This window comes from Temnothorax curvispinosus, unplaced genomic scaffold, assembly GCF_003070985.1.
Source record: "Temnothorax curvispinosus isolate PA1 unplaced genomic scaffold, ASM307098v1 QBEX01015056.1, whole genome shotgun sequence".
NCBI lineage: Eukaryota > Metazoa > Arthropoda > Insecta > Hymenoptera > Formicidae > Temnothorax > Temnothorax curvispinosus.
This window is the reverse complement of record NW_020224836.1, coordinates 1-13,847: the sequence shown is the minus strand read 5'-3', so window position 1 is coordinate 13,847 and position 13,847 is coordinate 1. Positions and strand designations below refer to the sequence as shown.

General features: G+C 36.8%; 2 protein-coding genes across 5 annotated transcripts; both read right to left on the bottom strand.

Moving 5' to 3' along the window:
* Nucleotides 1–2,206: 2,206 nt before the first annotated feature.
* LOC112465306 (odorant receptor 49a-like) lies at nucleotides 2,207–11,696 on the bottom strand. Of its 4 annotated transcripts, none has more exons than XM_025032811.1 (6): nucleotides 11,466–11,696; nucleotides 10,678–11,315; nucleotides 2,975–3,158; nucleotides 2,671–2,807; nucleotides 2,426–2,558; nucleotides 2,207–2,342 (listed from the first exon to the last, which is right to left on the bottom strand). In XM_025032811.1, the coding sequence occupies exons 3-6, from the start codon at nucleotides 3,002–3,004 to the stop codon at nucleotides 2,295–2,297; spliced, it is 348 nt and encodes a 115-aa protein (XP_024888579.1). In that variant the 5' UTR covers nucleotides 3,005–3,158; nucleotides 10,678–11,315; nucleotides 11,466–11,696; the 3' UTR covers nucleotides 2,207–2,294. The 4 variants fall into 4 exon arrangements, with proteins under 4 accessions (XP_024888579.1, XP_024888581.1, XP_024888582.1 ...); XM_025032813.1 differs by having other exon boundaries at nucleotides 11,198–11,315; XM_025032814.1 differs by lacking the exons at nucleotides 10,678–11,315; nucleotides 11,466–11,696 and adding an exon at nucleotides 3,159–3,890 and having other exon boundaries at nucleotides 2,975–3,065.
* A 1,035-nt stretch (nucleotides 11,697–12,731) lies between these two features.
* Nucleotides 12,732–13,799, bottom strand: LOC112465305 (crossover junction endonuclease MUS81; the record flags this gene model as incomplete). The annotated part of the gene is made up of 4 exons (XM_025032809.1): nucleotides 12,732–12,998; nucleotides 13,060–13,170; nucleotides 13,245–13,457; nucleotides 13,548–13,799. Coding segments are annotated over 4 exons (822 nt in total), but the record flags the coding sequence as incomplete, so codon positions are not given.
* Nucleotides 13,800–13,847: the final 48 nt, after the last annotated feature.

Sequence of the window (13,847 nt, the reverse complement as noted above, 5' to 3'; positions counted from 1 at the left end):
GAGAGGTTGAGAGTTACGAGGTTGGCAGAACTGAGTCTCGACGACCGTTAGAATTATATTGACTCTCGTGGCTGTTGCGTGGTCTGCAATAAAGTATTATATTATTAGCAGTAATCGAGTGTGTAATTATTCCTCGATACCTCTCGTCAAAACGTCGGTAGTAGGCCGACACCCGGAGGCATAATCGACCTCCTGCGGTACCAAATACCTACAGTAACGGTACTACCGCCGCCATCTGTGACAGCTCCATCGCACCACCGCTAATACATCAACTACTACCACAGATGTCGACTGATACACAATCTCTCCGCGAATTTCCTTACATTTTAAACAAACATCTACTACGAGAGACAAATTCAAGAAACAGATGAGCGTTTATCCATATGTCACGTACGTTTTATATTTATATATTTCGTCCATGTATACTTATTTATTTATAAAAGAGAATTTTCTCTCACATAAATAATGAACATTATTTTGTATTCATATATTGTCCTCTCAAAATGCTTTTATAAATGACTATTACAGATTCGCTGCTTAAATGTGCCGCTCAGTGTGACGTAAGACTGGACAAGTCATTGATTGGCTGGTTTTGGAAATATGCGCAAGAACATACCCTTGTATTTATACCATAAGTCCAGGGAGGCGCAGGCGATCAGGCGATTGCGAAATCTCCAGAGGCATAATTGCGTTGCGTTTCCGCTTTCTGAGCCCTTCTTTTTTTTTTTTTTTTTTTTGTATTATAATAATTTATAATTGGCACCTCGCCGAGACTAAACCAGGACGTTCCCGTCGGAATGCGGAGGATCCGGAAAATTGGAGTAAGCAGGGAGGGCAGAGACGAGGAATCGACCGACGGAGGCGATTATTAGCGGAGCTCGCGGGCAGCCAAACGAGAACGAGATCCACCATCCCCAGATCACACGGAAGGATCCACCCACTCCTGCTTGCGGGAGAGGAGCGGTAGCCCCTCCCCCGCCCACATGTGTACTGTCACACACATATCAGTAAATTACTTCCTTTAGCACTGACATAAATTGTTATATTTTTTAGTTACATTTTTTCATAACTTTTTAACAAACAACAAGCGATGGCTAAAACCTTCTGAAGGTTACTCAGGAGGATGACCTTGACAACATATGTCAAAGGCAAGGTCATTGGGGCTGGGTCCGGTATTGTGCACTTTTACCCGAATAATAATATATTAAAATTATTTATACATTTGCAATTTTGCAAAATTAAATGCGTCTATAAAATGCAATCAAATTTTTTTAAATATTTTTTTTGTATTTTTTACAACAATCGATTCCTTTCATTATTCTACGTATAAAAGTGTGAAGGTAAAGTCATCAAAAAGTGAATACTTTACGAGATATTTATATTCATATTTTATATTAAAAATATTATAAAATTTTAAATATCTCAAGAAATTATTAACAAAAGAGAGCTTTATTATAGTGTTTTGAAAACCTCGACGAGATCTACAACTTTTATTTCAAGGAAAAAATCAAGTTTAATTTAAGAAATTAGTTGCCTTTAAAATTTCTTGAAAATGACATCTGTAACATGACTCACGTCGAAATTATGTGTCCTCCTTTAGATCATACAACTTTTGTCCGAAATATTTTTCCATATCTTTCATATTTTGCGAAATATTTGCCTGCGTCGACTAAAATGACTCACTCTATATTCTGAGTAGTATACGAGAATTTACGAAAAATAATATACTACTGTGAGATATTACAAGTACGTCCTGAGAATTTATGAGATATTTCTCATAAATTCTCATCATTCGAATGTTCTGTACTCGTACTGTAAATATACGTACCGTATAGAATATACTTCGAAGATTTCTGTAACATCTTTAGTAATATATTATTATATATATTATTATATATATATTATTAATATATTATTATATATTACTAAAGATGTTACAGAAATCTTCGAAGTATATTCTATACGGTACGTATATTTACAATACGAGTACAGAACATTCGAATAATATTATGTGCTATATGGGGTGGTGCGGGAATCGCACCTCGACTGACTATCGTGACGTGCTTCCGCGAGTAGCAAGACCGAAGGAATACACGTTGCAATACAAATAAGGAAGAAGGTTAGCTCTTGCATGTTGGCAATTATCTTCGCATATGTGCGGCCGGCCATAATATGCAGGTATAGGGTGGAAACCGATACTTTAAACTCAAGACATAGGAAAAATGTATTGTACAATAATTTCATACTGACTACACACAAGAACACTATTTTTCAACTTGCTTATAAACAGTGCTTCACACGCGTCTCAGCAGCATACAAACCGACACGGCCGATTGTACGATCTTGAAACAAGAATTCGCCTCGTTATCGTGGAGAGGAAGAATTTCATGATTTCAGTTTATTATTGGTATTCATTTTCGCTTACCGTCGAAAAACTTTCTAAGCTTAGAATATAGATGTTATACGCGTTAATGGTAATTGTATTCATACATTTCAACATAATATATAGCATCATTTTTTGCTTCCATATGGATATCCTGTACCATCTTGCGTTATATCTAAAAGTTTACATATGTCAAATTTTCAACAAAGTAGTACTTATCTCCCAAAAAAAAATTATCCATTAATGTACATGTGTATGCGATTTGCGATATATGTGCTGACACTCACATCTTCATGGACAATTGTGTGCTCTTGTCAATTAATTGCTGACCCATATAACTGTATATAAACATATAAATCAATTGTCCACTAATGTAAGCTGCAGATCTAACTGATCGGTCCGACGTGCCGGAGAATTTAATAACCTAAAGCAATGGCTGTGCTATATATTATTATTTATAACAATGGCTGTGCTATATATTGTTATTTAATTTTTATTGCAACGTGATCTCATCACGACTTAATTCCATTTATTAATTTCACTCAACAGTGATACGTTAATTAATTCAGATATTCAATGTGGAACACTCACTTGTACCAATGTGAGGCCTATCAGGACCATTAAACTTAAAAATTCGATGAAGAGGCTCAAACCGTAACACGATTGAATGATATCCACAAACCTTAGATTGCAAAAAATATTTGCGAATTATATCTCAATCTCGATAAGAAAGATTACTTGCGGTGTCATATATTTATTCGGTAATAGAACGTACCTGGAAGAAACAATTCGTCATTCTATGTTTGCGACCGAAAATGTATATATGCTGCATTCATCGTATATACAGGGTAAATCGGGAAATTACTAAAACTAAACAATTATTATTTTGTAATAAGTGAACAAAATGAAATATAAATTCAATAACGCTCTGTAGAGAGGAAGAAAGTGGGAGGACAAGGAGGTCGGCAGAGGACGAGATCGCGGAGAGGATGGAGGAAAAACTACTAATGGACCGGACGAAGACGAAATGGACCAGGAAGAAGGGCCGGAGGGAAGGCACTGGAAGGGGTAGGGAGGGTAATAGTAGTATTGTAAGGTCGCCCAAAGACCAGGTTTCGAATAGAATTAAAATGGGTTAGGGGTATATGGTATTACAAATAGGTTCGGATATGTTGGTGTAGTTTCGACCCTGACAGCAAAATTCTGAGAATGTTCAGAGGATATCGTAAAGTATAAGATATTATGACGATGTTCTCAGTATATTAAGAGATAACGCCACTCTAGCGCCCGGAGAAACAGCCTAATTTTGACAATTTTTTATCGGAATATAGCGAATGGAATACAAAATCTGTTTAAAGGTACGTTTTTATTTCCCGAGCTAATCTATATATATAAGAAAGATGTCCTGACTCACTGACTCACTCACTGACTCACTCATCAACGCCCAGCCCAAACCCCTGAACCGAATTTTTACCAAAAGTATATGAAATAGGGGTAGAATTTTCCGGGGAGTGCCACTATGTGTATAGTTTTTTGTTACCCATTTTCTGGAAACCGGTTTTTCTAATTTGTCTAATTTTTCGGGAAATAATTGACTGAATCTCAAAGAATTATAGATCAAACAGGGGTAGAATTTTCCGGGGAGTGCTATAAAATGTATAATTTTCTGTTACCGATCTTTTTGGATGCCGGTACGGAAATTTTTTCAATTTTTCGGGAATTTATTGACCGAATCTTAAAGAAGTAGTGGTAGAATTTTACGGGGAGTGCCATGATGTGTACAGTTTTTGTTACCGATCTTTTTAAAAACCGGTTTTTTTAATTTTTCCAATTTTTAGGGAAATAATTGATTGAATCTCAAAAAATTATACATGAAGAAGGAGTATAATTTCCCGGGGAGTGCTATAAAGTGTACTATTTTTTGTTACCGATCTTTTTGGAAACCGGTTCGGAATGACCGAATCTCAAAGAATTGTACATAAAGTAGGGGTTGAATTTCCCGGGGAGTGCTATAAAGTATATAATTTTTTGTTACCGATCTTTTAAAAACCGGTTTTTTTAATTTTTCCAATTTTTTGGGAAATAATTGATTGAATCTCAAAGAATTATACATAAAGTAGTGGTGGAATTTTCCGGGAAGTGCTATAAAATGTACTATTTTTTGTTACCAATCTTTTTGAAAAGGGCAATCTTATATATAAAACAAAGTTGGGTTGGTTACACCATTTATAACTCAAAAACGGCTGGACAGATTTTGAAAGTATTGTATATGAAGTAGGGGTAGAATTTCCCGGGGAGTGATATAGGCTGTATAGTTTGCAACCCGATTTCCCTCGGTCTCGCTGGCCGAGGGGGCGCGGCTGCAATTTAATCCGCGGACCACCGGACGATAGCTCCAAGGGGATAACGAAGTCACTTCTCTTACCGTAATTCCCGTATCTGAGGTCTTGGGCGATACCATTCGATTGGGCGGCAGGTGCGATTATAGACGCGCACCACGTCTCGATAGCGTTCTCCTCCTTAGTCTCGCCACAAGCTCAGGGCGTAGCTCCGCGTGAAAAGGATGAAGGTGGAGAAGGAGCGTGACACAAGCAACACACAAAAATAAAGCCCGACGATAAACAATATTAATTAGATATATTTCATTCAGTAAACGAACAAATCGTATCGGGAAACCAAGGCCGGATCTCGCTCAAATGGCCGGTACCACCGCGGTACTCGGATCGGCCGTTACAGCACGCGCGAAGTGCGTGATGTTCACGCCCGCGAGGCTCCTTCCGCGAGCGAAGCTCTCAAGCGAGCCCCGCAATCTCGATGCTAAGCGCGACCCCGCGACAACGCCAATCCGCCCACGCCTTAATCCCCGGATCCCGAACGCACGGCGATTCTTATACGCAAAACGCTCGTGATTCTCATACACTCGACATAACAATTCTCACACGCTCGACATACACGATTCGCACACGCACGACACAAGATAGGCAACGCCAGATAATGGCGCGCTCGCGAAACGACTTCCCAACTGCCAAATCGTTCCCAGTCGGTAGTCCCGAAATGACCATCCGCGACGTCTCGCAAATGGTCCCAAAATGGCTAGACGCGGGCCTCCCGCGAATAGCCCCGAAAGATCCAAGATATGCAACGCCAGATAATGGCGCGCTCGCGAAATTCCCTTTCGAGCAGACGCGGTCCCTCCCGACACGCACACGGGACTCCCGCACACAACGCAGTTACACGACCGCAATACGCGATTACACGAACGCAAGACCGGTGCCTCATGCCCCGGGACGCGATTGCGCAAACATTACTCCCCCGTTCTGCGACAATACGGTCCTCCTCGGCGCGAAGGACACCTCGCTACGTTACGCACCACGGTTACGCAAAACGCTATTACACGACACACTAATATACACCGGAGCGTGCCGCCCGCGGCACGCCTCCGTCCACGATTCACAAGACACGCACGACGATAACCGCGAATTGACTGCCGATCATACGCAAGCTTTCGAGTAGGGCTTTCAGATATGTTTCTGGCTACGATCTCGGCCGGCCACGCGCCCGCGATCCCGACAAACAGCCGCGACAATCTTCCCGCCATCCGCAACGGCGGGAGCCGGTATCTAAATACGACACGTAATCAGGCTGATTCACACGGCAATCTATTCGATATACGCATTTACTGGCGCCGGGTCGCGACCGAGATCGAGCCCTCAATTAGTAAGCAGCACCGGAGTGGAGATCTTACAATTAGGCTGTTCGCTGCTGCCCGGCGGCGTCGGGGCGCTCCTCCAGGGGTGGCTCCTCGTTCGCGGCTAGATCGACAGTGAGGAGCGGTCGGTTCGGTGGGACCACGCCGGGCCCCCGCACTTGCGCCCTCAAGCTCGCGGTTCTTCCGCCCCGCCGATTGGTTGAGTGTGTCGCCCTGTTCGCGACGCTGCAGACGATTTCCGTCATTTTCCCGCGGCCCATTTGATTTGGCTGCTGGTTGTGCACGGGCCTCTCGCGGTTTCCCGCTCGGCTGGCCAGGCCGTGGCGGCGCGGGCGCCGCTCGGCCCTCGGGGCGCCGTCGGGCGAAGTGTGCGGGTCGTCCACCCGCGCTGCATCGCCCGTGCACCCGTGCTCATGCTGCGGCGGGGCCGTGGTACGCTGTGCGAGACATTTTCGGCGCTTTTCCAGCGGCAGGTCCCAGTGGCCCGCCCGTCGGCCGACCACTCCGCCGTGCGTCCTCCGAGCGCCAGTTCCTCCCTCGTCGCGACTATCGTCGTTACATTTGGTCGTGATCCCACGCTCCGGCGCCACCCGTCATCCCTACGAAATTTAGCTAGAAAAGGTTAGTTAACGCAGGTAGCCCTTCCTCGATTCGAGTCGAGGCGCCATCCCGGACCTTCCCCTCGGCCGAGCTACCGTCTGGGGTCTGGGCGGCGGACGCGACAAATGTCACGTCACAAGTTTTTCCTTACCACGTAAAAAAAAATTGATCTAGAAAGATATCCCTTCCAGGGAGGGGAAGGGGGGGGAGGGAGGGGGAGGGGGAGGAAGAAAGCGAGAGACTATTTGCATGTCTTAATACACATGTTCTCCGGGGCGAAGCCCGGCGGGACATGCTAGTCTTATATAAAACTCAAAAATTTTTGGTTTTTTGTTCCAGGTCAAAAATTGGAGGAGAAATCTTTCCGGCCGCAGAACACTATCCGTGAGAAGAGACTTCTTTTGCTGAGCTCTGGCGCCGCCATTTTGTAAAAAAAAAATTGAAAAAATTTTGAACACACTTTAAAGTATGTACAATAAAGGCCTTTAAACAGATTTTATATTCCATTCACTATATTCCCATAAAAAAATTGTCAAAATTAGGCTGTTTTTCCGGGCGCTAGAGTGGCGTTACCCCTTAAGTACATTCTTAGTATATTCTATAGATATACAGGATATTATTGCTGTTAGAGGAACTCTCTATAATTACTTTGAAAAATAAAAGCAATACTTTCACTCGACGAAACAAATTCATAAATACCTTGAAAAACAAGAGTATTACTTCCAAGTGGACTCGATCAAATATGTTCGAATCTTTTACTAGAAATTTTACGTTCCTTCAAATCAAAACATTTGTACAAAGCGATAATTATTTTAATATATTATTTTTTGATAATTACAAATATTTTTATCAATCGTTGAAATTAAATATAATAAAAATAAAAATATAGAATAAAAGTTACTTAAAATCTTCCCATACAGTATGGAATATGCAAGAAATGTGCTATAAACAATCTATAAATATTTTAATATTCCACGAGTCATTCAGAATATTCTGTAGAAGTTCTATAAATATTCCATGAAATTTTGTCTATTCGGAATATGCATAGAATATTCTGCATATTCTAATAAATATAGTACATTTAAAAAATGTATAGAATGTTCTATAAATATTGTAACAAATATAGAATATTTGGAATATTTACGGAACATTTTGTTAATATTTTTAAACATTTATAGCATGTGCTATGAATATTCTGAAAAACTTTTCTAGAATTGCTATGAATATTTCAATAATAATCTGTGAACATTGCAATAAACATGAAATATTCGATCAGAATATTAATAGAATATTTTTTACATATTAGTAGAATATTTATAAAATAATCTATAAACATTTTAGGAAAAATATTAAAAACATTCTAATTATTCTAGGAATATTTAAAGAATATTTTGGAACATTATATAAATATTCTGGAAAGCATTATATATATAATAAAAACTTTTTAGAAATTTTTCTGCAATATTTATAGAATATTTCGTGATTTTCTTGAAGTATCTACAATATATTACGCATATTTCAAGCATTCACCCGACATTGAGAAATATTATACCATATATCTAATTCAAAATTTGATTACTTTTTTTAAACTGAATTTGTTTCTTAAGATGATTTTTAAAAAATTATATATTTGCGCTGGTTATGACATATGTAGACTATATATAACGCTTACATCAAATTAAGAAGTAGTCTACCACGTAAGGCAGTTGGCTCACGATGCAGAGGTCCCGAGATCCCGAGTTCGAATCCCACGAAGGTGTGTTTTAAATAATTTTTTTTATGTCGGGTGAATATTAAATGTATACAGAATATGCGATATCCCATTTTTAATGTTCTTAAAATAATCTATAAATGTTCTATAAATATATTTTGCATATATAAAAAAATTATGGATTATGGGGAAATATTTATAAAAGATTTGTAGATTATTCGAGAATATTTACAGAAATTTCTAAGGACATTCAAAACGGGACATTACACGTTCTTTGCACATTTATAGATCATTCATAGAAAATTCATGAATATTCTAAAGAATATTTATAGAACATTCATGGAATATTTCATGCTATATGGGTTTACATATTATATTCTTTAAATTAATTTCATACTACGCACAGTAAACCGCGTCTGATAGCGTCTCTCACAGCCTTTTCAATTTTGTTTTTAATTTCTAGGGTCCTTTGACTTAATTTTTCTTTAAATTAATGTTCATTCTTAGAGTACTTAGAGTACTTAGAGTTCGAGTACTATTTGTAAAAAATTCGATTCTTTACAATAGAAACTACTTATAAAGTACATTTCGAATTCTGCTGGTATTTATTCTAAAATTCGAAACTAATCAAGAGCGATTACTTCGCAAATATAATGTATGGAATATTATTTTTCATGAATATTACTCGAATTCTATAAAAAATAAAATTTAATTATTGAATTTTATTCAGATTTTTAAATATATTCTACATTAAATATATATATTGAACTTGATTCCATCTCTACTTGTTTACCCTGTACGTACCGGAATTGACAAGCATGTAAATGTCGTCAAATGATTACTAACTGTAAAATGCTGCGGTGATCCTGAACAAAGAGAGCAACGTTTCCGTAATGTTTCCCACGGATGAATCGACTTTTGGGTAACTGTTCGTTGTCGCTGAATGATTGTTCCGCACGGTGTCTGTATAAATGCGCGCGAAGCAAGACAGTACATTCTCGGTATAGATCCGAATCGAGGATTCAATGCAAACGAGTGGGCGGACGAATTCATATTTTATAAGATCCATTTTAAACACAACGGTAACATACTTTTAAAACGTGCATTATTGCCACACGTTTTTTTTTCTGACGCGACGTGAACTAGAGTTTAGTCATTGTCATGCTAAACATCTTCTCGGTTATTTAATGAATAAAAAAATAAATACACAAGCGTACATAGATATTTCTTATGATAAAAAAAACAAAGCCTGAAGCTAAGCATCATAAATTATTATTATATAAATATTGATTTTATATATATGTATATATATATATATATATATATATATATATATATATATATATATACAGAGTGGACCATCTAACTTACACACCTCGAAAAACTTGTAAATTATAAGTTGTACAAAAAATTGTTATATACAAAAGTTGCATCACTTCGAAGGGGTCATTACATAGTGTATACATTTTTTTTTAAGTGAAAGAGTTTAAAAAAGTTCAAGGTCAACTTTGTTGTTTTAAATGGAATGTTAAATGGAATATTTTTTGTGCCACTATTAGAAGGTATGCTTAACTATTAGAATTAAGATATGTTTAATTTTGCGTTCAAATGTATCATTGATTGGCCTAAACCTAATAGATAACGAGATATTCAAGGAAACAAAAAGTAATAAGAAGTTGGAAACTTGATATCTTAGATAAATGTAGTAAAATGAATAAGCCAGTGGCAAATATAACAATTTTTCGTACAACTTATAATTTATAAGTTTTTCGAGGTGTGTAAAAGTTAGGGGTGCCCCACCTTGTATATATTTTATATTATATATATTCACAATTATATTGTATATAATATTATATCGTCTGTGAGTAAATTATATCACCTATATGAGATTTTTCGCCAAATGCACTATGATTTTGATTGTTCCATATCATCATTCTACAGGGTAAATGATTACATATATGTATATGTGTATATACACACACACACACACACACACACACACACACACACACACACACACATATATATATATATATATATATATATATTATTTACACATGAATTTCAATGTTTATTCAAAATGTTCATTATATAGTCGTTGTCTATTTCACTCTTGGCACTCTCCTAAAACCTTCACTAATTGTCGTGGAGGTATTGTTTATATATATATATATAATTAAGATATAAATTATATATTGAATGTTGAGTAAAGATATATTAAGAATCACGTTATAAATAAGATGCTAAAATTGTATGTATAGAAGCAATATATACCCCAGTATGGTAAACATTCCACTGATGTGTTGCATGTAAATGACGAATATGGACCCGTTGGCAAGAATTACTCCCAATACGAACACGATACCGAAATACATTATGATACGGATAATGTAAAAATCTTTTTCATCATCGAGGAAGAATTCGGCGTGAAACGGATGCTCGCGTGAACGTGACTCATTTAGCGGTAGGAATACATCAAGAATTTGAGGGATGAATGTGCTAAGCATGTATACCGTTATGCCTACAAACATATAAACTGGAAGACATAAAATTAATTAAAATCAATCAAGTTATGTGCCTGTTATATAGGTATAGAGTCTGTCGTATAAATATAGAGTCAACGGTCGTCTCCCGAAGCGACAAATGATGTGCACGACATCGAGAGAAAACTTTGCAATAAAATATCGAATGCTTTATGATAAAATATTAAGTACTAATAAATATAACCACTAAATAGATAGATTTAAAATGCAAATGTTTCTAATTTGCAATAATGAAACCGAGATATACTTACGCAAAAACCATTTTGTTGTTATTCTTGCGAGTGTGGCATTTGTTTGCATAATTTCAATCTCATTCTGAGATCTCGCGTTGTCCCAATCGATTTTAATTTGATCGAATAAATTCCTCAGCTGCAAATTAAACACTCATTCCACTCGCAAATTATTGTAACGCAAAATTAAATTATAATTTTTTCAATATTACATATTTTGATCAAATAGAAATTAAATAAGTTACAGAAATTTTCTATGGATAGAAAATATTATTCGTATGTCTCTTACTTTGTCGTTGATTATTATACGATTCAAAAATTGTACTATTGCACCAACATTAGGAATGATAATAGGTAGACAATCAAGTATAAAATCTGCTGTTAATTCTGACGCGCAGATCTTAATTACCTAGAAAAACATCTTTCATTACACGAAATTATCCTTTGTCTTGCAAATTCATAAAAAAAAAATCTATTTTTGATTCGCATACTGATCTAATTGTAAGTTGAGTATTGTGAGGTGCATAAATAAATACTCATCCGTAATTTTGATCAAAATTTTATTTAAAAGTTGATTTTAAATATCGGTTTTTGAAATATTACCGAGAAACATTTTTATATCTCTCAAAACTTAAATATTTTATAATACATAACAAATATACGTAAAATAATTAGAAGCGGAAATAAGCTCAAAAAAATTTACTTCGGCAGATTTACTAAGATACCTGAGTGATTGTAGCCCAAATCAAAAACAAAATTGTGAATACCCGCATAATCCAAGCGTTCATCATTCGGTTATGGTAAGGCCATAAACCGTATATGGACAACACCAGACGATTCAGTCTATATTGCTGATCCACAGAAAACTCCATCTATTCCGGGGATTCGAGGACAACTGAGAAAATATCTGAGATACACGCGGAGAAACACGCTATAATCGTCCCCCTGCTATTATCTCACGCAAGAAAATTCTATCACTTTCCTTAGCAAAGAGAAAAAAAGTGTCGCAAATTGCCCTTTTACGCTGAATGTGTATTCATACTTTTCGTATCAATTATATTAAGTTGCGAATCGATCCGTCCCTTCAAGCGTTATATCCATAAGAAAGGCACAGACGAGCCACGAAAAATTGATAAAGTGCGATTTCTATCTTTCCCCGAAAATGATTAAGCGAACATTATAACAAATTTTCGCTTCGAGGTAACTTCCCGCAATTTTCCAGATGCTTTTTTTTCATTCAAAATTTCTTTTTCTCTTCATTTCTCAAGCAACGTTACAATGGTACGAGTGAGTCATTTTTTTTATAGAGAATAGTATGTGATGAGTCACAATGTGTAAAGACAATGGTCAGGTAATACCTTACTTATTTGAAAAAAAAAATGAGTATCTGAAAAATACTTGATGCAAACTACAATTGTTTATTACGATAATTTTTTAAGTTTTTTATAAAAAAAAATTAATGATATCTTTTCTACCAATTATTTAGAAATATATATATAGTAGGTTGAACCGATCGATAGTAGGTTGAACGTGTATCAGGAAAGAGGTACATATATAAATTGTACATTTATATTAGTCAATTCAACTCGTTCATCGTGTAAAGCTGATAAACGGCCTTACTGATGGCGGGCCCGAGCCGTCGTTTTTTGTCACCAACCTGAATGTTTGCCAATAATTGCTCGCCATTCTTACCAGAATTTTCTAAGGCTGTGATCAAAATTTGCGGTGAGGTATAACATTCTACAATCGCCATGGCTTTGTCGACGGACATGCCTTTCAATTGTAACAACTGACGAATAAACATCTCGCCTACTCGAAACGTCTGAAAGGAAATGTCGATGAACCGAAGTATTTTTCGTTACATAAAAACTCCTGATACATACCCTCTGTTTAGAGGATGCTTTATTGAATTCTTTGAACTCCATCAGGTATGTATTACCTAAATGATCTGTCTGTGTAAGATGATTTTTCTTACATCCAACAAGTTTTTTATTCTAAAGTAAAATTGTCATTTATTGTAAGAGCTATTAATAAACACTCATGCACGCAACTATGTAATGTTTCTTACCTTGTACATTTTGATTAAAAGATTTGTTATACATGACAAGTGTGACATAGAATCTTTATGACTCCTCGTATATTTTACAGTAAAGCTGTCTTGTACCAGACAATTTACAGAGGCTTGCAATAGAGATGAAAGCGGTATTGAAAATCGGGAATTCTTATCAATATTCTCTACTATATACATCAAATTCTTAATACCAGACTGCTTCAAACGAAACTGAAATACAGAAACAAAGAATATGTAGATAATTAAATACGCAGAACCCCCCTCAAGGATGTATCGAAAGGTAATTACACCCCATATTACCTTTTGTTCATGAAACCTTCCATCCACAATGCTTGCACTTAAATCATCCATTCGCTTCCTTTCTATTATGTAAGGCATAACCAATTCATCATTAGTTTTTCGACACCTAGCTATCCACGCAAAATCACCAACTTTCAAACGACGTACTTCAAACAATACACCAAGTCGTGTCAATTCCACAAGTGTGGCATCGTGCTGAGGCTTTGTTTTTCCACTGAAATATATCCGACATATACTACGTTTACGCGAGCGTTACTTCTGTAGTAACTTACGATAATTCCTTCGCGTAAACGGGATTTT